General features: G+C 42.9%; 1 protein-coding gene across 5 annotated transcripts in view; it reads right to left on the bottom strand.

Annotated features, from left to right (window-relative positions):
- The window catches only part of atrnl1a (attractin-like 1a), a 340,130-nt gene that overhangs the window by 127,051 nt on the left and 189,890 nt on the right, over positions 1-23,189 (bottom strand). For 4 of the 5 annotated variants that reach the window (XM_061745230.1, XM_061745229.1, XM_061745228.1 and 1 more), the window contains one exon: positions 12,432-12,510. The exons of the other annotated variant lie outside the window; for it this stretch is intronic. In XM_061745230.1, the coding sequence (XP_061601214.1) occupies positions 12,432-12,510 (79 nt within the window). The remainder of the gene's footprint in view (positions 1-12,431; positions 12,511-23,189) is intronic. 5 annotated transcript variants of the gene reach the window in all.

Here is a 23,189-nt window from a genome sequence, read left to right on the forward strand (position 1 = left end):
ACTCACAGTCTACTCTCGTTGCTATAACCCCAACCACATAATTGATGCATGAAAGGCGAAATAGCTTGTGCGATGATGACAATGATGGATTTGCATCTAAAGTTCGGTCAGGTGACCTATGAACTGTCATTCATCCATCAAGCTCTCCAATTATCATGTAACATTAAATCAGATAGATTTGTCCAGGACATTTCTCTTGCGGGACGGGGGAAGACACTAAATCAATGCATCTCTATTATTGTGCGGGCATGAATTCTCAGAGTTTAGCGGATGCGGGCGGGAGTGTAACACACACGTTGCGGAAAATGGTCAGAAATTCAGCGGGAGCGGGCAGGAGTGGTATGAAGAAAACAGTCCTGTGCAGGGCTCTAGTGTGGACAGACTTACGATGACGTCCTCTTGTGTCGTAGTTCCGACCTGATGCGGTGGGATGTACAGTAGGATGCATAATCACCATGCAGTGCAGATACAGCGGAAAGAAAATGCTTAGAAAAAAAACATTTGAAAACCACAATGCCTGTCTGGCCACGGTTTGACAGAAGAGACCACCTTTGAATGGCAGTTTTGAAATGAGCGCATGTGCTCTACGATGATGTGACCCAGGCTGCAGATACAACCCTCATGTGCAGAGACTTCTGTCTTTGTAGTGGTGACTTCTGTTGCCACATCTACACTAATTCTGATTCTCTCTCAGCCTTATAAAGCTTGGTTTCTCTAATGTTTCATTTTTTTGAAGCAATTACGCTATATCACATTAATAAATTATTAGGGCCCGAGCACTGACAGTGCGAAGGCCCTATTGTATCTATAGGAAATGTTCTCGTTTTTATTTTCCTTGTTTGTCTTACGACGAAAGGAAGGCCTTTTTGCCCCAAAAGTCACCAATTTTGCACGCAAGCCAGGCCTGGCGAAAAATTTGATATTTAATGGTTTGCATTAATGGGCGTGGCCTAATGGCTCAACAGCGCCCCCTAGAAAACTTCATGCCTCAAGCCCCACAATACGGTTTGACGTACATGCACGAAAATCGGTACACACCTGTATCATGTCGCAACTTAAAGAAAAGTATCTTGGCGCCATGGCCGAAACCAAACAGGTCTCGGCCATTTTGAATGAATCTTTTCTCAGACAAAAGCGTTACCGTGACGACGATAGACGCCAAAAAGCGCACACACTCTTCTGATTGGTCCATATTTGATAGTTCCTACTTTCTGCCATAACTTTTGAATGGTTTGACATAAAGACTCATGTGTGGTGTCATAGAACATGGTTTTGAGTCCTTGACAATAATTGCTGCAAATTAGCCCCACCTCTTCATCTGATTGGTCGATATCTGATAGTTCCTACTTTCTGCCATAAATTTTGAATGGTTTGATATAGAGAGTCGTGGGTGGTGTCACCCACTAAATGTCAAGGCCTGAAGAATCTACATGCGAGTCATACAAGCTTCCACTGCAGCCTGAACGTGCACAAGGGTGGAGGCCCGTTCATCGCTGCTTGCAGCTTTAATTTCAAGTTGCATTTTAATTGGCTGGTTAGTAGATGGATTTGTAGGATTTCTGTGACTTGTTGACATCTGTTGCAGCCTGTGTTTGGTTGAAATCCGATTCTATCATCTTTTGGTCCTGTTTCACTTTTTCATTTGTTTCAGCTTTTTTTAATTTAAAAACACAAACAATGATTAAAATCAATTTTCCAAGTTGGAAAAAGAAGTCAATCAAGTGAAGTCATTTCTAAAGTCTCCATCAGCCCTTTCAGTCATCACCAGCCATGAGTCCAACAGTGAGCTGATTTGAAAGACATCAGTAGTGATGGACACAACGACAGCAGATAAGGTAGAAGGTGGTGAAAAAGGAGCAGAGGGAGGGATTTATATTATTTCAGACGGATGGCCTGCGGCACTTTCCGGTAAAAACCCTAAACGGAACAGACAGACAAAAACAACCGTATAAAACCATCTCAGCCACCATATGGCTCCGGGGAGATGTCCTTGCCATGTCCCTCAATAAAGACAGAACCCCCCCCAACCCCTCCTTCATTTCGGCTTTTTTGAAGTTCTACTAATCTGTAGCTCTGATGATGAAAACGGTCAGCTGGGCCTCACTGATAACGGTGAGGCATCATTAACATTTACAGCATTTTCCTACAGTAAACATACTTTTGGTAGCTGGACTTCCCCCCAGCAGCTGCCTGCCTGTGGATCAAGTGTCCAACATGAAATACTGTTTACCTTCATTTTTGTCTGCATGTTTTATGATTTTACTCTGGAGTAATGTAAAGACCACATTTATGAAGATCATGTTTGCTGCAGGTTTTTCATCTTTTTAGTCCTTTTGCCGAGCCCCACTAATGCCATCCACTCATCTGTAAATGTTTTAAAACCTCAGAGAAACATTAACTGATCCAGCTGACATTTTGGTTTTGTGGCTGCTTCCATCCAAATACAGTCATTTCCAAATAAAATCATTTTTACTGTTTAAAATCACAATGAACCAAAGTTTTTGATGATGCAGCTACAAAGATAATAAAAATTCTAGACAAAAGTCTCTGCTTTGTTATTTTATTTCTAATTCTAATGAGACGTGATTACGAATGCAAATAACCTTCCTATAAAAGACAGTACCATGGAGTGTAAATGTTTGGTCAAGTGGAGACTTGTTTGCAAAGTCTTTCTTAAACAGGAGCTTTCAATCAAACATCTATATTCCCAAATGTATTACTTCAATATTTCTACTTCACATTCATGGTTCTGGGGGAAAAGCGTATGACTCTATGGCATAATTACTTAAATAAAGGCTAACTAGAGTCAGCAGTTCCCAGATCTTGAGTCCACTGAATGAAGTTGAAGTTGTGGTTAAGAACAACTTTACTAAAAGACATAATTCATTAAATAATATATTTTAAGGCATTCAGACTGGACACCCATCCCTCCAGTTAGATGAATTACCTATAAATGAAGGCAGTTTAGTTCTGTGGCTGCTCTCCCTAGACATGGCTGCCCAAGAATCCACTGAGATGAAGAGATCTCCAGCCAGCATAACCTACCATATGCAAGAACATCACATACGCCACTACACGACACAAGAAAAAAACATTTCTGCTCGCCATGACGTTCGCCAATCCTGGCAAACAGCTAAACCTTTCAGGAAATGCTTTGGTGGGCAAAAGCTGAATGTTCTGGAAGAATACCACACTATATAGGATTAAGAAAAGGAAACGTTTGTCAAAATGATCATCCCAGCAGTGACGTTAGGAGGACAGAGCATCATGATTCAGACTTGTTTTGCTTCCTGAGGGCCTTGACCAATTACCACCATCATATAGGATAATCTCAGGGTGACTGTCCTGTTGCAGCACCCAACTTTTACTACTTTTACCAGGTAAATCCACCATGAAATTAATCTAAAAAAAAAGAAGCTAAATCTGGCTTTTGGAGTGGCCCGATCAGAGCTCAGCCCCGAAGAGAGCCTTTTACACCACACATGAAGCAGTAAAGTCAGTAATAATGGTCACAAATGTCTCATGAAATATATATATATAAATATATATATATTTTTTTTAAACGCTCAAGAAACGTGAATGTTTAGTAGGTTTGTTCAATGAAAGCTTAGTGAAAGTGCTTTTCTATCACATTCATGGTAAAATAATCCCATAAACCTGTTAATCCAAAGGATTTACATAGTTTTTTGTCTCTGTATTTATGACAAAAGGTGACAAAACTTAATGTAAAAATATTTAAAGAAGCTGCAACATCTCCACCAGCTACAGTAGCAACATCAGATCTTAAGCCAGTATTCACTTTCCCATTTTTACTGTAGCTCTCAACCACAGAAAGTCAAGGGTTATATAATTTACTTGAAGTTCCCTGTAAAAAATGTGTGTATGTCTGTGTTTCCATGACTACACATTGGTGGCTGGTTATGTGTTTTATTGTCTCATCATTGTCTCTGATTTCTTACACACAAGTCTCCCATGGACGCCCAACCACATTAAACCTCTTCTGCTAATCTGCCACTTCGATAAATGCCAACCACATTAACTGACACGCAAACGCATGCATACTGTATAGCACATCCGCACACACACTCCAAACTTGCCACACACGTACAAAAGTAATTTGGCATTCAATGCACCAGACAGACTAATCTCTCCAACTGCAGATTGCAGTGAGTGGTAGCCAAGGACTGAGCAATCAGAGCATAACGTCACCTCTGCAGCACTGTGGAGGCCGCAAAGACAGAGTTTTAATAAAAGCAAAGACAAACAAGACAGGAAAAGTATTTGGCTTGAAAATAAAAAAAAGCTCCTGAAGCAAGTCACATGGTGAAATGTATTTAAGCTCTTTGTATAGTTTAAATGAGCTGCTGTCTTGATAAGAGGCCTATGGCTCAATATCTCCATAATTTTGAGACAACCCTGTCATTAAAATTAACTTTAGAATCTTTACTAATCATTTAGCTTTTAAAATGAGACTGCAAAACCTCGGGAAAACATTTACTCCTGCGTAATTAGCTCCATAAGCCATCTTGCTGGGTGCAGCACAGCACTGACAACTCCTAAACAAACTAAACGGCACTAAAACTTAAATTTAATCAAGCTTCCTTCATTATGCAGAGACTTCACACCCTCTTGTAATTGAGAGTGGAGTAACTCCTTAATGAGTGGAAAGGAAAAATGACAATATGTTAATTGCCTCATGGAAGATGAGTACAAACATCTAATTTAGGGAAATGAATGTGGGAGCTTCTGTAAGAGCAGCGCAGACAGCGGAGGTCAGGCAGCGCTGTTAGCCAACTGGAGACTTCTTACTAATCAGTATAATCTGTTCAAAGTGAGCTTCGCTTTACTAGACGAAAGCGGCTGCGCTGCAAAGTACGGAAAAGTCCTCGAGGCATCTTATCAGAATCAGAGCGAAGAAATATATTATCCAGGACGTGAAATTAAAAAGGAAAGCTCCAGCAAGAACCCATATAAACAAACCCAGATAAAGTCTTGTACCAAAAGACACGAGCAGTAGGTGCAGTGGCTGTTGAGATGCCCAGAAAATGAAATAACCAATTGTTCTTTTGGTCTGGGAGTTGTCCTCTGGGTTTTGGATCCACATTTTTGCTTCTTGGTGGCTTTCTCCTTCTCTCTGTCTATGTATCAGCTCCTCTGTTTCCTGTGTTCCCTGTAAGATCTCTAGTCCTGTTTTGTTTGTGTTCCTATCTGGACTTTTGTCGTTTTTTTCTGTCAATGCAGCACCATTTTAATTGAACTTGAAGCAACATAAAACTCTTTATTTTTCTTATCATCCGGCCTCATGTCTGAACGCGGATCCAACTCTTAAATCCTTGAGTTTTGCTTTACATGTTTTCTTTCTTTCAAACCATTTCATGGCAATATGTAATACAGTTATTTGAAGGGTTCAGACATGTAGACGACCTTGATACATCCAGATATTACGAGGTGCGTTTCCATTGGTGTGGGTTCAGATTGGGAAGGGGGTTCCGTTACCAGGAGCAGACTTTCAGGGACATTTGTGCGCTTTTCAACCATGCAGTGTATGTCAAAAAGCAAACAAAAAGTAACATCCCTTCTGCGTTTACTTGTTTCTTCTTCTCTTTCTTTGCATTTTTCTTTTTCCAATCCTTTTCCACTGTTGGCCGTTTCCGACCAGCAAAACAGGGGTATGTGGTCGGTAGTGTTATTTGCGCGGTCAGTGGTTCGTAATGGAGACGCTCCGGTGTAACGGAGACGCTCGGTGTAACGGAGACGCTCGGTGTAACGGAGACGCTCGGTGTAACGGAGACGCTCGGTGTAACGGAGACGCTCAGTGTAACGGAGACGCTCGGTGTAACGGAGACGCTCGGTGTAACGGAGACGCTCGGTGTAACTGAAACGCTGCGGTGTAACGAAGACGCTCGGTGTAACGAAGACGCTCGGTGTAACGGAGACGCTCCGGTGTAACGGAGACGCTCGGTGTAACGGAGACACTCGGTGTAACGGAGACGCTCGGTGTAACTGAAACGCTGCGGTGTAACGAAGACGCTCGGTGTAACGAAGACGCTCGGTGTAACGGAGACGCTCCGGTGTAACGGAGACGCTCGGTGTAACGGAGACGCTCGGTGTAACGGAGACGCTCGGTGTAACGGAGACGCTCGGTGTAACTGAAACGCTCGGTGTAACGAAGACGCTCGGTGTAACGGAGACGCTCCGGTGTAACGAAGACGCTCGGTGTAACGGAGACGCTCGGTGTAACGGAGACGCTCGGTGTAACGAAGACGCTCGGTGTAACTGAAACGCTGCGGTGTAACGAAGACGTTCGGTGTAACGAAGACGCTCGGTGTAATGAAGACGCTCGGTGTAACGAAGACGCTCGGTGTAACGGAGACGCTCGGTGTAACTGAGACGATCAGTGTAACGGAGACGCTCGGTGTAACGGAGACGATCGGTATAACGGAGACGCTCGGTGTAACGGAGACGATTGGTAACGTCTTATATGTAGATATGGTGGTCTGTCGTGATTGGTGACAAAAAGAAACCAAATTCTTTCCCATTTGAAATCGGACGCCTGTCAGATCAAAGTTGGGAGACACCGTGGGCCGATAAACAAAGTGGAGGAGCTTATTCCACATAAAAAAATTTTTTTTTCCTTTTATGTTGTAACTTTTGTATAATGATAGCTTTGTTTTCCATAACCTGGTTGCCTATAGCAAGCAAACAACAAAAAAGAACATCTAAACTGATAAACTGGATAAAGTGGGTCACATTGCACTTAACCTGAGGACCTATTTTAAGTAATCAAACTTACATGTACTTAAAGAGTAGGGATGCTCTTATACGGTGGTGTGTAACGTTAGATGACATGCAGACAACTCTGCTGATCCAATGATTTGCTAAGATTATCTGACGGGCCACTTTTCTTCCAAGGCTTTAATCTGAAATTACTTTGGCTATCTCAACTGATTTGAGTTGGAAAAGCAAATATTGTCAACGGTTTATGGAAATCATCCACAGGGCTGGGATGACCTCAGCTCTGGCTCGTGTTTCCAGGCTTTGATTTTTATGAGGAATTTCTTGTCCAGTTGACAGACACGATTAGCTGTGGTGGATTTCAAACGTCACAGAGTGTTCACAGAAGCTCTGTTAGAGAAAACCAGCTTTGCAGCCCGTGTCTTTGCATCAGCATTAGACTTTCAAAGAGGTTTTTGATTGTTTGATCTCATATCCAAAAATCATTGTTTGCAATTAAAAAGAAAAAAAAAGCATGAGCAAAAGCAATTAACATGAAGCTATGGTTAAATTAATATCCTGTTTTCTCAGCAGCCCCATGGCTGGTTGTGGTCTTTTATTATCCATGTAGAGATCCCATTTTCACCTTCTGCCGTGGCTCCCCACCAGAGCCGCTCTCTGGAGAGGGTAGCGCCTAGGTGAACTTCACGCTAACCGCAGCAGAAACGTTTCTGCTGTGGTGCCGCAACCTGGCGGGATCGACACTGTTATTTTTACATCTCCTGTCATGCGACGTCAACGAACAGGTTGTTCGTTCTCAAATGCTCGGCTGCAGATGTGTGTGCACGTGTGAGAACCAACCAACCCCAGGCTGAATGCGTTAACCCCAAGGTGAGGCTTTTTAAGGTCTAAAAACTAACTTTACTAGTTTCTGTCCATGTTTTTTTTTACACAGCCAATCAAAAGTCACAACCCAACTCCTCAAACTTTAGCCTCCTCCATTTATGATGCAACAATCTGATTGTTTCCTTTGGGGGTTTATAAAGTATAATCACTAAACACATCTTAGACAGGTCCCCCTAAGTCAGGCGTCGGCAACCCAAAATGTTGAAATGTTGGACCAAAAACACAAAAAACACATGTCTGGACCTGCAAAAAATGAAAAGTCTTGTATAAGCCTTAGAATGAAGGCAACACATGCTGCATGTATTATTAGTATATATTAGTTATAACTGGGGGAACTCGATGTCAAGATTAATGTACGTATACGTATGTATGTAAGTACAATCTTGAGAAAAAAGTCTAAATGTCGAAAAAAAAAATCGAAATGTTGAGAAAAAAGTCTAAATGTCGTGAAAAAAGTCGAAATGTCGTGAAAAAAGTCAAAATGTTGAGATTAATGTTGAAGTACAATCTGGAGAAAAAAGTTGAAATGTCGAGAAGAGTCAAAATTTCGAGAAAAAATTTGAGGAAAAAAAGAAAAAAAGGAAAAAAAGAAAAGAAATAAAAGGTCAAACATTTTTGAAAAAGCTCCAGGGAGCCACTAGGGCGGTGCTAAAGTGCTTCATGCGGCTCTAGAGCCGCGGGTTGCCGAACCCCGCCCTAAGTGGAGGTCCAGGTCCAAGTGTCATCGTCGGCGCGTAACTCGTTTGAAGGACACTGCCCACCAATAATAATTTTTCCGAACCTATACGGCTCTATAACAACTCCCAGTTTTGGGATAGGTACTCCGATGCAGCCCCAAAATAATGCTGGGTGGGGGTGGCTCGGTGATGACTAAGGGAGGTGCTTGTCGCAGCCGCAGAGGTTTGACCCGGACCCTGCTAATGGCACTTATTGTAGCTCTGTTTGAACCAAGCTCACACATCTTTTAGATGTGTGGTTCCCTGAGGAACCCCAACAGCAGCAGCGTCTCCATCATACAGTTGTCAGAGCCGTGTGCAACAAATGAATTCCACTCTGTCGGTCAGGATTGTCAATTTCTCCCATGTCGCTGCGGGATGAGGACGCTGCTGAGGCTTGTTGACAAGACCCGACTCTGCAAAGAAACCTCTATTACAAGATGCTGTTTGCCTCCCGTTACGGACGATGCAAAGGAGATAAAGGTCAACGTGTGCTATGAGGTTTAGCTCCCCTGAGGAAAAATGGATACAAAGCCGTGACAGTTGTGACATCTGTTGCCCCTCACATCCCATTACGAGGGCAGTTTCATAGTACTGGGGTAAATTCACAGATCGGTCCTCTCAGCAAAGTTGAGCACAAGAAGTCCATTTTATGTGATCAGTGGGGTGTTTGGCGGAAACCGACCCCTTCTGATAGTCGGTTTCTGGTGTTTGTATATTTTGTATATCAAACAACCTTTAAAAATAATTTAAAAAAATCTAAATACATCTTAAAAAAGTATTAAAAACTATGAAAATTAAACAGTTAATCAATATCTGTATAAAACCCTGCTATAAGGGTGACTTTTATTTTCTTTTTTGTCTTTTAAACGATGTTCCTCCTCAATCACATCCTGATGTCCTCTGGACGCCGGGTCTGGTCCAGCACATCAGGGATCAGCTTCGTAAAGACTTCTACACTCGGGACATGCAGGAGCTCCACACGCGCTTCTATCCCAACTATCAGTGAGAAATATTTACTCCAATGTTTCATTTTCTAAGCTCTTATCTATATATGATTTCTTGTTAGAGTAAATATTCCTGAGCACCGATAGGCAGCAAAATCTCCAAGTCCACTCCATTTGCTTTGAAAGCTCAGCTGAATTAATTATGAAAAAAAAGTTACCAATTTCATTTCACATTTAACTACAGATAAGCAGAAAGTGGAGCTGAAACCCCAGAGCTTTTTATACGATGCTTTTTCCATCAAAGGCAAACGTCTTCACTTATGAGGTAGTAGAGAGCGCCGAAATGAATTAAAAAAAAGAAAAGAAAAAAGGCAACTCAGAAGATACAGCGAGAAATAGGAACTCTGTGTAAACAAACCGGCTGTGCAGCGAATGCAGCATTGCGGCTCTGCCGTGATGCGAGAGCAGCTCTCATAAATTATGTAGCGGCGAGTCGACTGGCCTGCTGACGAGCTCAGCGCCGCTCCTGGCTGAGGGGAGGCGAAACAAAGAGCATGCTGGTCCGTCACACACACAGCACAGACAGGTATCAATCACGGTAAATGATATTTACAAATCTCTCAATCTTCCTTCTTTTCAACAGCAACAGATAAGACAGCTGTCAGGGCCCAAAAAACATCTCATGTTTGCAAAGATTTTACGTTAAACAAACGCAGAACAGTGTTCACACGAAGCTGGGAATTACGAGTCTATATTTAAGCCTGATTTGCATTTGGTTTAGCATCCCGTTGTATACCAGGCGATTACCATCTTCGATAGCTTTTTTTTAGATTATTTTTAATTTTGAAATCCAGCAATTAAAATGTTGGCTGTTGCCCACCTGGACGATAACACGCAAAAATAAAATGTAATAAACAAAGAGGAAGACGTCACCGCTTCAAGAACATTGATCAGTCGCTGATTTGACCACATGGATAAAGGGTTACCATTGAAACCTCCGTCACGGCCTACAGTGCAGCTGTATATTCACAATCAGTGCAAACTTGACTGTTCAATAAAGAAACCGCATGTTTACCACATGGGGATGATCCCTCACGCACAGGTAACCCGTCTTATGATCGGATGAATCAGAGGTCCAAATACTTGTGTGGAAGGTCCTGTGCTCTGGACCAGAGAGGAAAAAGACTGGCAATAATTCCAAAAGACGGGCTCTTTGATGGTACGAGGGTTGTGTCTCACTTACACCTCACTGCAGACCTTTCCAGGGACATCCACACGCTCTTCAACAATACAACGCAAAATGACGTCCTGCATATTTTAGATATGAACTGGTCCAGACCAGTCCTCAGCAGAGAATGTGTGGGGGATTTTGATAAAAGGCAAAAGAGGAAGAAGAAAAAAAAGGTACTGTGGCAGTTTATAAGACATGTTTACGCAAAGAATAAGACAAAAAAAGCTGTCACTTTAGGTATAGTCTGCGTTTTCTATGCAGGGAATCCATGATCACGATCCATTGTATTCATTTGTCTCACCACGTAACTGTAACAACAACAATCTGGCTCAGTGTGAGAAGTTTCCGCCACCGACAGATTTATTTATATAGCTTGTATAATTAAGGAGCAGCAGTGGGGAGGGGAAGGGGAGGAGCTAGAAAACAAGGCTATTTCAACACAATAGTTCCCAGCAGCACATTCGTGAGACGGCACCAACAACAGATTACGCATCACAGGCCGTCGTATCCAACTCTGACTCCTCAAACACAGGACGCCCGGGTGAGTGAAGCGGCGAAGGACCAAGAGTTGCTACAGTGAGGTGAAGATGTCAAACGCTTGTACAGCAGGATTGATTCAGAGGAAAAATAGGTGTTTTTCTGTGTGTGCATGCCTGTGGGGGGGGTCCAATCTGAAATGATGCAGCATCTGTTGACGCCGAGAGTGATATATCACTCCATTCCACTTCGTTTAGCATCACTTTGTCTGAGTTAATTGGTTCATGAGGAGCACTAATTAAGGGGAATGGCCTTGTTTATCGTCATGGCGACGCTCATTAAGCAGAGAGAGATTTTTTCCTGTCGGGACTCGTGACATTAACGCACCCTTCACAACTTGTGAGTGGAGCCAATGCATCAGTGTCATTAACTCCAGCTCTTTGATGCGGCACCTGTTCGAACAGAGCAGAGAGAGACCTGGACGCAGCTCGACAACGCAGCAACACGACTCAGCAACACGGCTCGGCAACGCGACTCTGTAACACGACTCGGCAACACAGCAACACGACTCGGCAACACGACTCAGAACACGACTCAGCATCATGGCTCGGCAACACGGTTCGGCAACACGACTCTGCAACACGCCTCAACAACGTGACTCAGCAATCCAGCTCAGCGACATGACTCGGCGACACGACTCGGCATCAAGACTCGGCATCACGGCTTGGCAACACGACTCGGCATCACGGCTTGGCAACACGACTCTGCAACACGGTTCGGCAACACAACTAAACAACGTGACTCAGCAATCCAGCTCAGCGACATGACTCGGCGACACGACTCGGCATCACGGCTTGGCAACACGACTCGGCATCATGGTTCAGCAACACGGCTCGGCACCACGACTTAGCAACCCGACTTAGCAACACGGCTCGGCAACACGGCTCAACAACGCGACTCAGCAATGCAGCTCAGCGACATGACTCGGTGACACGACTCAGCATCACGACTCAGCGACACGGCTCCGTAACACGACTCGGCAACAAAACAATACGACTCGGCATCACGGCTTGGCAACACGGTTCGGCAACACGACTCTGCAACACGGCTCTGCAACACGACTCGGCAACAAAACAACACGACTCGGCAACACGGTTCGGCAACACGACTTAGCAACACAGCTCTGCAACACGACTCGGCGGCTCGGCAACACGACTCGGCAACACGGCTCAGCATCAGACTCGCCATCATGGCTCAGCAACACGGTTCCGCAACACGGCTCAACAACGCGACTCAGCAACAAAACAACACGGCTCAGCAACACGACTCTGCAACACGGCTCAGCAACACGCCACACAATGTTTATGCATGTTTACAAACCGACACACATACGGATGCACAAAAAAACACATGCAGCTCCTGAGCCGGGACGCGCCTTACCTCTCGTCTCCTCGAGGCCCAGCAGGTCTGCTTGACTTTCCAAACCACGGCGGCGACCAGTAGCAGCGACAGGAAGCAGCTGGGGAGAGGACAGCAGCGTTTTCAATCAGAAATCATTGAATACTCAGCAGTACATCATGAACTCGGGCTGCTCGTGTCTGAGCGAACAGATATCAGGATTCTGGTTTCCTAGGTTCCTGTGAGCAGTTAAAATCCAGGTACTCTGATCAACCCCCCCGATGTGTTTCATTAACCAAGGAGCAATAAGCTCTTATCAAACGCTGAAGCTGTTTGTTCTCTTTTCTGCAAGAGAATCAACACATCACGAAAGGTTTGTGGTCAAATGGCCATAAAAAAACTCCAAAACAGCTGGAAATAATCTGCTACTTAATTAGAAACCAGCTTCCAGCAGAGCAGCGCTTATCCTGAGTTGAAGTCGTTGCTCGTGCTCACTCGTCTTAGTCCACTGAATTATGTCAGATGTCAAAGTTTAACTGAAGAAAATAAACTGCAAAGACAACAATCAAAAGGCAAATGAAACACTGAAAAATAAAGAAATTGAAAGAAGTTAAAAAGCTGCCAAAGTGAGCAGCATTACACCATGTTGTGCAAGGCTGAGCGGCTACGTGTGGTGGAGCTGAGCAGGTGAGTGGAAACACCGACAGCCGTGACAGGAGAGACGCAGACTTACTTCAACACTGCAGTTAACTGCAGGCATGTTTACCAGCTCAGTGTTGATTTAAGTATCCCTTCAGTCATTTATCTGCCAAGGGCATGTTTGGTGTTGGTGTAAACAAAATGGTTTCTATGCGACCTGATCACAGAGGTCTGAGCACAACGAAGGGATTAAAAACTGTCCTCATGCCGAGTTGTCTGCAGAGCTCCAGTGTGTAAACAAAAAAGGGGACACCGAAGAAAAGATGGATTGAAATATCCCACAAGGGGATGACAGCCATTTTCCAGGGGCAGAAGATGATCGTGGGGTCAGTTCAGTAGTAGAAATGTCCAACCAGGCATCCATAAGGCCGTGAAAGTAAGTGCCGACTTTGGTTTCATGCTCAGAATGCATCCCCAATCTGATGTTTAGGCATATCCAATCTGAGAATCTGAGATCTTCCTGACTAATATTTTACATCAGTGCTCTTCAGCCCTGGTTCTCTGGAACCATTAGCATGTTTTAGATGTTACTCTGCGCCTGCTCAAAGTAGTGGGCCGAAGAAAGTGATCCACTCCAGTGGGTTTGAGCACGAAACATCTGAGGACCAGGGCTGAAGAAAACTGAAAGTGATCGGATCCACCGCTGAATCCACAAGAGTGAGTTTGTTTGAAAGGGAAAAAATATGCCAGAATTAGTTGGAAAAAAATGACTAGTTTTCATCTGCAATTTCTCAACAAGCATTTAAAAAACAACAACCTATGCAATACTACAGACTCAATGCAATCACCTACAGTACTAAAACACAGAAGTTATGGTTTATGGTATAAAATCAATATACATCTGTATAACAGAGTCAGACAGAACTAAATACAATTAAACAAAAAAAAAACACCAGTTTGTCTGTACAAGAACACAAGTGAGCAGCAAAGACCCGATCAGGATCAATGACTGCAAATTTGATCATCGAGGACCCATCCTTTTTAGATTATTGGAGAAGGATCTCAAAGGGGTGCAGCCTTTTGTGTTTTCTGGTAATTTATTCCAGAGATGCTGAAACTGAAAAAGGTAAAGCACGGTCCCCTCTTGCCTTGGGAAGTGACAGCAATGTGACAAGTACACCGAGTGGAGCAAGACCATGCAGGCTTTCAAGGACCAGGGATCATATTCTCCCAGCTCGGCAGATGTTATATAAATATATATATATATATATATATATATATACATATATATATATATATATATATATATATATACACACACATACAGTTTTTTGCGGGGGTTACGTTCCAAAAAGAACCCATGATAGGTGAAATCTGTGAATACAATACAAGGCTTCAAATTGCAGAGATCAGCTCTGCCCCACCGCGACCCGAGTAACTGGATTTGAATGGGAGAAAATGAAAAATGATTAGGAAAAAAAATACAATAAGTACAGTAGGACAAATTGTGAATGACGCATATTTCACTGCTCCTTTGACTGCTGCGGCATCCTAACTCGCTCTGTAGCGTCTTTTTCTCCTTAAGCCCGCGGTGCAGGTGTGTTTTTTTGATAGAAAAACATAGTTATGGGTCGTTGTCGCTCTTTTTTCTTCAGGGCAAAAAAAGATTCTTATAAACCGACATGCCACCATGGATTATATATGAGAACTGTAGCGGGGAGACTGTTTAGCCAATCAGAATGCAGAACACAATGCAAATCCGTGAAGCAGCGAGACTGTGAAAGGTGAACCGCGTTATAGCGAGGGATTACTGTATATTGTATATTGCAGTGGTTGTATCTTACATGTTTTCTGTCTAAGATTGTATTGACTGGTTTAGCACCATCTCAGAGTGGATGAGTCCGTCTACAACAGCAAGCTATATTAAGGAAAAAAAATCATGGCTTAATAAACATTTCTGGAGCAGAGTTGCATACGTGAAGTCTGCAAGGTTAAAGACTATGGTACGTGCTGTGGTAGCCTACGCACACAGAAATGATGTAAACAAACCGAAGAGGAGGGCAAACTGGATTTTCAGCCACTACAAAAGCCAAGTGGAGCTATGGTGCAAATTTTACACATTCTACAAGAAAGCCGGTGGGAGGAAACCCCTTAGTTACCAGCAGAGACAGGTGACTAAAATTAAGCCATGCAAAGTAATGTCCAAAGAGGGTTGATGAATTTTTCAGAATATAAAAACTTCCATCCAACTGATTAACAGTCGCTTCTGTTTCATTGGCAATGACTCAAACTCAGAGCTTTCTGACTGAGACGGCGAAAAAAGGAAAAAAATACTGATTCCAGGTCGTGTTGATCTGAGTCCACAATTATAGTCATGTGAAAGAAAGAAAAAGCAAACCAGGACTTGATTACCAATAATCAGTCCTTATCAGGTTTAAAAAGTGCAATTACGTAAAAGTTCAGATGGTGTAAATCCTTGAAGAAACATGTTCTGAGGGCTCTAATGGAGGGGAATTCAAAAAGCTTCTGCTATTTAACAAAAAAAATCATGAATGTTAATGTGCTTTTGCTTACTTTACAATTCTAGCTGTCCTTTTGAAAATGTCATTATGCTTTTATTGTGCATTGGTGGATTATGTAATGTACTCTAGCCCCAATATCTGCAGATGACCTGCAATGCCCAAATATGACATTTCCTGCTTTTAGTGGTTTTTGTATTTTGGGGGGAGGGGGGCGTACAACTCAATGCACATCTTCATACCATTTTGCTGCCAGTTTCCGGACTGCAAAAATGACAAAAGAAAGATGAAATTCTTGGGAAACTGTGGTGGGAGACAAAACCCCAGTGACCACAAGCAGCTAGGGGTCTCCGGACTGTCAAGAGCAGCAAGAGGTCAATGAATGGCGTGATGCTCCGACAAAGAACAAGCTCTCGTGTAACACGCACACAGTTTCAAAGTTGAATGTCCAGAGGGACAAGATTTTAGAGCAAACACAAAGATCTTCTCTCACCAAAGCTTCTAAGAAGAACTCGACATAATGCCACACAAAGACAAATCCACAGGAAGTCCCTGAGAAGCTGCTGAGGACAGCAGTTCCCAGACAATCCTCCTCTTCATCCGTGTGTCTGTGTGACAGAGTGTGTGTGCCGTTCGTGTGTCACAGTGGAGATGACAACACTGTAAAGCGTGTTAGTGCTGTAATGAGCCTGACATTTTCAAAGCCAGCGCCGGTCATGGCTTCTTCAATCCAGCAGACCTCTCAGCTGTGTGCACGACTGGGAAATTCCCTCCATGGAGGAGAACGGTCCAGTGCGGCTGCTCTGCGAACAACCTCCTTCTTTAACTTGCATGAGCAGTGATATGTGGTTTTTGCTCAGCTGTAGGATGAGATATGGAGCAGTGGTTCAGCAAATGCAGCCAGGAGGGACTAATTATCACAGCTCTACCTGATCACTAATTAGTCCTCTCCTTCCAGTTATGCAGTAGCATGCTGAAACCCAAAGAAAACGAAGACCTTCACACAGCACACCTACATATTTTGTAGTTGAGCATAGAAACCCCTAAGACCCAAATAAAAACAAAAAAACAACAAGGGTCATCACCATACCGACAGTTGATATCTTCCACTGCTATAAAGGAGGATGTGTAATCTGCAAATGTCATCTGCAACATGAAGCCTAGTGGGGAGCCGGGGTCAAACGTGAGGCTGAGCAAGAGAAGGGGGGGGGGGGGCTAAGCTGCAGTTTGCAGGGCTTAAAGTTGAAAAAAATCCTGAGCCTGAACTTTTTTCCGGTATCGGGGCACAAAATGACATCCTTTGAATATGATTTTCCTTTTCACTATGGATGCTTCTGATATCAAGTTTCGCTAGTTGGCTAGTTGTGTCTCAAGTCCAGTCCTCTTTCCCTTCATAACGACACAATTGTTCAGTAGAAAACTTGTGACTTGTTTCCACTCAAGCTCATAAGACTGTAGGACATATTCTAGTTCCAGCACAAGTGCTGAAGCATTGGCAAATTTAACTTTTCTGCTTGCCAGATGTTGAGTTGTTACTCTGGCCGTATCATCATCAAAAAAGCAAACAAGTACTTTCATAATTTTGTCCATGCTCCGGCTGGTGGCTTCATCAATGTTTAATGAAAATACTCTTTTTGAGCTTCTCTGATAGCTGTTTTTTTAAACTCCGGTTGCTATGCCATGTGTATTCATATAACTGGCATGCTGATTAGAAATGGTCAGGGTCATCAAAGCTTTTTTATCAACAGCTAATTTTTTACAAAAAAAAAACGAACTCCATACGCCGGAGATCCGGCACGGTGCTGGAATACTTTAAGCCCTGTGTTTGTTAAAACATGTCTTTAGTGATGTTTTGCATATTGAGCCTCATTTTCACTTGTCCTCCATCAACGCGCTGTTTAATGCACATGGTGTGTGCATTAGCTGGCACAGTGTATACATTCTCTCTCACGGGACAAATCTTCAAAACAAATGATTAAGATTCCCTGAGGAATAAATGGGCTAACAGATATTAGATGAGTGCACAAACGCTAGCAGAAATCGAGCGTTAATGAGGTGTGTGGAGGCCTAAGGTCAGACAGCTTATCCTGCAGTATGACAGGGATGACTGTGTTGACCTGAATTATAGTCAAAAAGCATTAGGACATGCACTATATGCACAAAAGTACTTGGACGCCTGACCTCTGAACTAAGGATGTTTTTAAATATATACACTGATATGGATTTGGCATCCCTGTTGCAGCTACAGAGGCTTTCCACAAGCTTTTTGAATGTTTCTGAGAGCATTCCTTCTGCAGAGCGCTTAAGAGGTCAGGTACTGATGCTGGATGAGACTCGCAATTCCTGCTCCTCTTTGTCCAAAAAGTGTCAGATCACTTCTCATCCGCATCTCTCTCTCAGTTTATACAAATACATATACACAATTTGTTTTTTTTTTCTTGTTGGAAAGCTCCAGAACTTCTGTGATGCCGATTTAAAAATACATTTTAAAAAAATGAACTAAAAAAACAATAAATTGCTGGTAACGTAGAGATTTTAACCTCAATATACTTACCAACTCTCCATCGTCTAAAATTTGAGCACCATCCATCCGCTGGAAATGAAATCTAATCAGACTCGTTTGCTCACTAACTGCGTTTTACCTGAGCCCCCCATTAATGGGCTGTGGGGTCTGAGCTGAGCCATCTAACCAGTGGACCAGAGTGGCTAATTGTCGCCATTACAGAGACATTAGGAAGGCTGAAGAGGAGGGTTCATATCTTTTGGGCTTATTAACACTCCACTGAGCCTCTTGATGGGTTTAGCTTGAAGGCTGTTCATCCATAGGTAAAGAGCAATCACACTGATTAAATAACCATGGCATATGGAAGTACAATTCTGGGCCTACATCAAGTGTTTGTCGTGTGGTTTGAAGTAATACGTACTGTAAATGATGGCGCCATAAAACATCTAAATGCTAACAGATGGAAGGGAGAAAAATCAATAAGGTTCTCATTGAACGAGAGACAGATAGCATACAATCAGAAACGGACTTCCACTTGGACAAGCAGCCAATCACCTCAGGCCTGACAGACTCCAAAGAGAAGTTGTGTATCCCAGGAGGGACGAGGAAGGTCTCCTTCTGCAAGACTTTAACACCAATTCTTGTTAAATCTTTCTGTTCCATTTTATTTTAACTTTTGCATTTTTCTTCTCAAAGTAACAGATACAGTTGCCTTGTGAATCTAATGGCTAGATTTTAACATCAAAACATTTTAATACCTTTCAGAAAATGTATAAATTACATAAAAAGGTGCTTAGTTCAGTTTTGCATCATTACAGCACTTTTAGGCCCCGTTTACACGTAGCAAAAACGGTGGTGTTCTCATGGGGTTTGGCCGTTCGTTTACACGAAAATGAAGCTCAAAGTCACCAAAAACAATCATTTCTGAAAACTCCGGCCACAGTGGAGATTTGCAAAAACTCCATCTTCACGTTTGCTTGTAAACAGAGGGAAACGGACATTTAAGCTTCAGAACGTCACATTATGCGACAGAAACGTCACCAGCGTCATGTGTTGATGTTTTTTTCCAGGATTCCTATTGGCTAGCATGACTTTATCTTCTCGTTACACTGCCCCCTGTAGGTTTGGCTGCTCATAGCACCTTAACAGCGTATTTATGCTGGTTCATGTAAATGATGGTATTTTTCAAAACGTAGAGGGGGAAATATCAGTTTTTGTAAATACCCGGCTATGTGTAAACGTGGTCTCAGATTACACAATTGCAGCCCTGATCTGCCATTCTCAGAGCTTGGTAAGGGGTCCGAAATTTCAGTCCGTGATTAGCAGTGAGCACCTGATCATCAGGTGTGAACGACTAAAAGACTCATCAAGGATGCCTCTGCAACATCTCGTGAGGTTTTGCCCACAGATATTGAACTTTCCAAACATCTGTAGCTTTCATATGACTCCTCCTCCTCCAAGCTGCAGCCCATGAGAGAGAGAGAGAGGAGATATTGGACAAGGAAAGAATACGAGTAGGAGAATCCTGGAGGAGAAACCCACGAAGCAAGAGGAGTCGGACAACGCGTCATACTACAATACCAGCAAGTGTCTACTTCCTCATTATAAAAAGGTTTTTGACTCACCTTCAACTCTCTGTGGCACAAAACAATCCCTGCTAACCGTTTGCAACGCCACTTTCTTTTCTGCTCGTCTGCTCCTGCCACTGACAGCGCTGACATCGTTAAAGTCCCTAATTAGGCCACCGGAGCTCTTAGTGGTGTTGAGGAATAGCTTGAGGTCGGGGTTAACGCCAGCTCGTTCATGATGATGAATCTTTCGGCTCCAGTTGAATATTTAGAAATTCATTTAGCAAATGACCAATTGTGTGCCCATCTGACAAAATTAAGTGAAGCAATTAAACTGCATAGGAACTACTAGGATCTTCAATCATGAAGTGGAATTTCTTTTTAAAAATAAATAAATAACTTCAAGCCTAACGATGTATTCTGACATTGAAGTCGGGAATGGAAAGTCCATCAAATGTGATTTCAGGTTTCTCAAAAAACAGTTACAAGCGTCGCACCAGAAGACGCTGTTATTAACGGGTACCACATGTTTGAGAAGAATTAAGTATGGCTGCACTGACTCCATTTCTTGCATCCTTCTGTTATGAAATTAATCTCTCCCCACATGCTCCTCTGTCTTCCTCCCTTCATCCATTTTGCATCTGTATTCTCATTTCAACTTGAAGGGAAATAAAAACAGAAAATTGCTATAATTATACCGCGTTTATATCTCAGCTCTCCACAGTCTCCAATGCTAATTGGTGACAGTGCAGTTCAGTTTCTTCCAATTACCTCCAGCTCCCACTCTGCTGATTAGCAATCAGTTTTCTCTTTTCATTTCCAAAACAGAAAAAGTGGAGCTTCTCAACACTAAATGGATCATGAGCCTTCAGGAATTTCCCCCTGATTTTATTTTGAAAAAAATATTAACTCTGTTAACATCAACCTGCAGAAAAATATCTAAAGGTGGTATGTATTTATTTGATCCGCTATCCATTTCAATATTGAAGGGTTTCAGTATGAATGAGATCATGACTAACAAACCCTTAATATTTTCAGCAAAGTCATGCACATCCTTAGATCCAGCATCGTCTTTGCACGCAAAAGAGCATTTAACAAGCCTGTCTTTCGAATCATGATATGCTCATGTTTACGATATTGTTGCTGAAAAAAGTGTCCACATTTTCAAGCTTTAGGGAATGTTACATACACGCGTTCTTCCCTGCAAATTAAACTTGCCAGTATTTTACGTCATCTGGAACTGTCCAATGACATAAACACAATTAGACTACTTTAAATACGTGAATGGATAAATAGTAATCAATGCCAGCAAGAGAGTCTTGTCTGGGGCTGTTCTTCCTCCTCTCTGCTCCCATTTCAAGTCTCACAGTAAAGGCCACAGGAGCCTCAGAATTTAAGGAAAGACATAACAAATGTTTCCATTGAGCCTTGCTCCACTGATGGAAAAGAGATCTGATTATAGAGTAGAACCTTTTCATATGGGAAAAACAAACAAACAAAACTTGGAAACAAAAGGGTGATAAATAAAAAAGGGATGAATTCAAAAGGAAACCAGTTGTAACTTTAGTATAGGAATGTTGTCCAGTTCTTGTCTGATGCAGGGTTCTACCTGCTCAACAGTCCCGGACCTTCATAGCTGGGTTTGATGATGCTCCAGATGTTCTCTAGTGGTGAAAGGTCTGGACTCTGGTCAGCTCAGAGCCCGGACTCTCCCCCTGGTTGTGATGGATGCAGTGAGGGGTTTAGCACTGTCTTGCTGAAATATGGAAGGCCTTCCCCTAAAGTGACCGTCTGAATGGGAGCAGATGTCACTAAAACCCCCATGAGCTTTCCTACATTGACTACGCACGTCTAGGGATGGGAACTGTTACAGATTCCAGTTCCATTATCGATATCGCTTATCGGTTCAGTTCCTTATCAGTTCTCTTATGGATTCTCAACCACTTATTTACAGTACAAATATAGCACAAATGATTTTGGTTGCATTAACACTTTAATGTCAAGTAAGCACCAATATTTTGCACTCAACTTAATCTAAATCAAAGCTGGTTTAAGCTGAAAAACAGGAACCTTTACAAATGAAGATTGTGACATAAATACAATCGCAATGATCAACTTTTGGACTTTAACAGTTTTTATGCAGAGATTGTTTCAGAGTTGGAGGTATTTCCTCCCTTTGATGTGATCAAAGCTCTGAACCTGTTGCAACCAATCACCAACCATCTTACCCCTATATTGATGCTCATGCAGGACTACGGTTCTCTGCACTGAGAGTCAACGGAGTGATTTCAAGTAGAGAATCGTGACTGTTTTCAATGCCTGACCTCAAGATCATGAGCATCCAGTTTAGACCCTTAGCCTTGCCCCATGCGCACAGAGATTTTTCCTGACTCTCTGGACCTTCTGTTGATATTATACACTCTAAACGTGGGACCCTTAAAGTCTTTTCAATTTTATGTTGAAGAACATTTTCCTGAAACTGTCCCACAGTTCTGATGCAGTTCCTCCCCGACTGTGGAGCCTCCATCTGCATTTCCCAGAGGCTCGCCTCTCTGAAATGTTCTTTTTATACCTTCTCATCTGACTGACCTGCTGCCAATCAACCTCATTTATTGTCAAATGCTCCTCTAGTCATTTTTTTATTTGTCAGTTACTTTTCCAGCCTTCTGCTGCTCCTGTTGCAGCTTTTTTTCTTTTTTAGATGTGCGGCTGCCATCAGATTTAAAATGAGCTACTATTTTCCATGAAATAGCCAGAAATGTCTGTTTCAGCATTTGACATGTTGTTTGTGTTCTACTGGGAATACAATTTGGAAATCATTGTGTTCTGCTTTTATTTACATTTTACACAGTGTCACAACTGGAAAAAACAACAAGGTCCTGAAGTTGTGAAACGTAACCTTTTCAAGCTGAGAATCTGGTGCACACGCAAAGGGGGCAGACGCAGCACACACACACACACACACACACACACACACACACACACACACACACACACACACACACACACACACACACACACACACACACACACACACACACACACACACACACACACACACACACAAATCTCTCCTGGCAAAACTTCACATTGTCTCGTAATGATGACATCATCCAACTACGCAGGCCCAAAAGGTCACGGATGTCCGGGAGCCGGCCCTGGGCGGTGACACAGCTCACTTCTTCACATGGCTGCACCGTGACAAGTGCTCAGGCTTAAAACAGTCCACATGCACGGGAAACCACATCCGTGTGGGGACACGCACACGCACACACACACACACACACACACACACGCACACACAAACGTGCAGAGACCAACACATGCTTGTCTGGTGCCGTAGCAGAGGTGCAGAATCTTGCCCGAAGAGAAAAGACTTCATCCCTGACTTCTTTCCCACTCATTACATCCCCTGTATCTGCGACACGAACAACTCTCACCCCATCCAGACAAAAAACTCAAAGCAAACGCTCAAATCTCTCAGACTCCCTGGCAAAATGTCGAGACTGGGTCCCAGAAACTAATCCAAGACTGATCAGGTCTCGTCTCCATGAGTTCCTGTCCAGCTGAA

Source organism: Cololabis saira, chromosome 17 (genome assembly GCF_033807715.1).
Source record: "Cololabis saira isolate AMF1-May2022 chromosome 17, fColSai1.1, whole genome shotgun sequence".
In the NCBI taxonomy this organism is placed as follows: domain Eukaryota; kingdom Metazoa; phylum Chordata; class Actinopteri; order Beloniformes; family Belonidae; genus Cololabis; species Cololabis saira.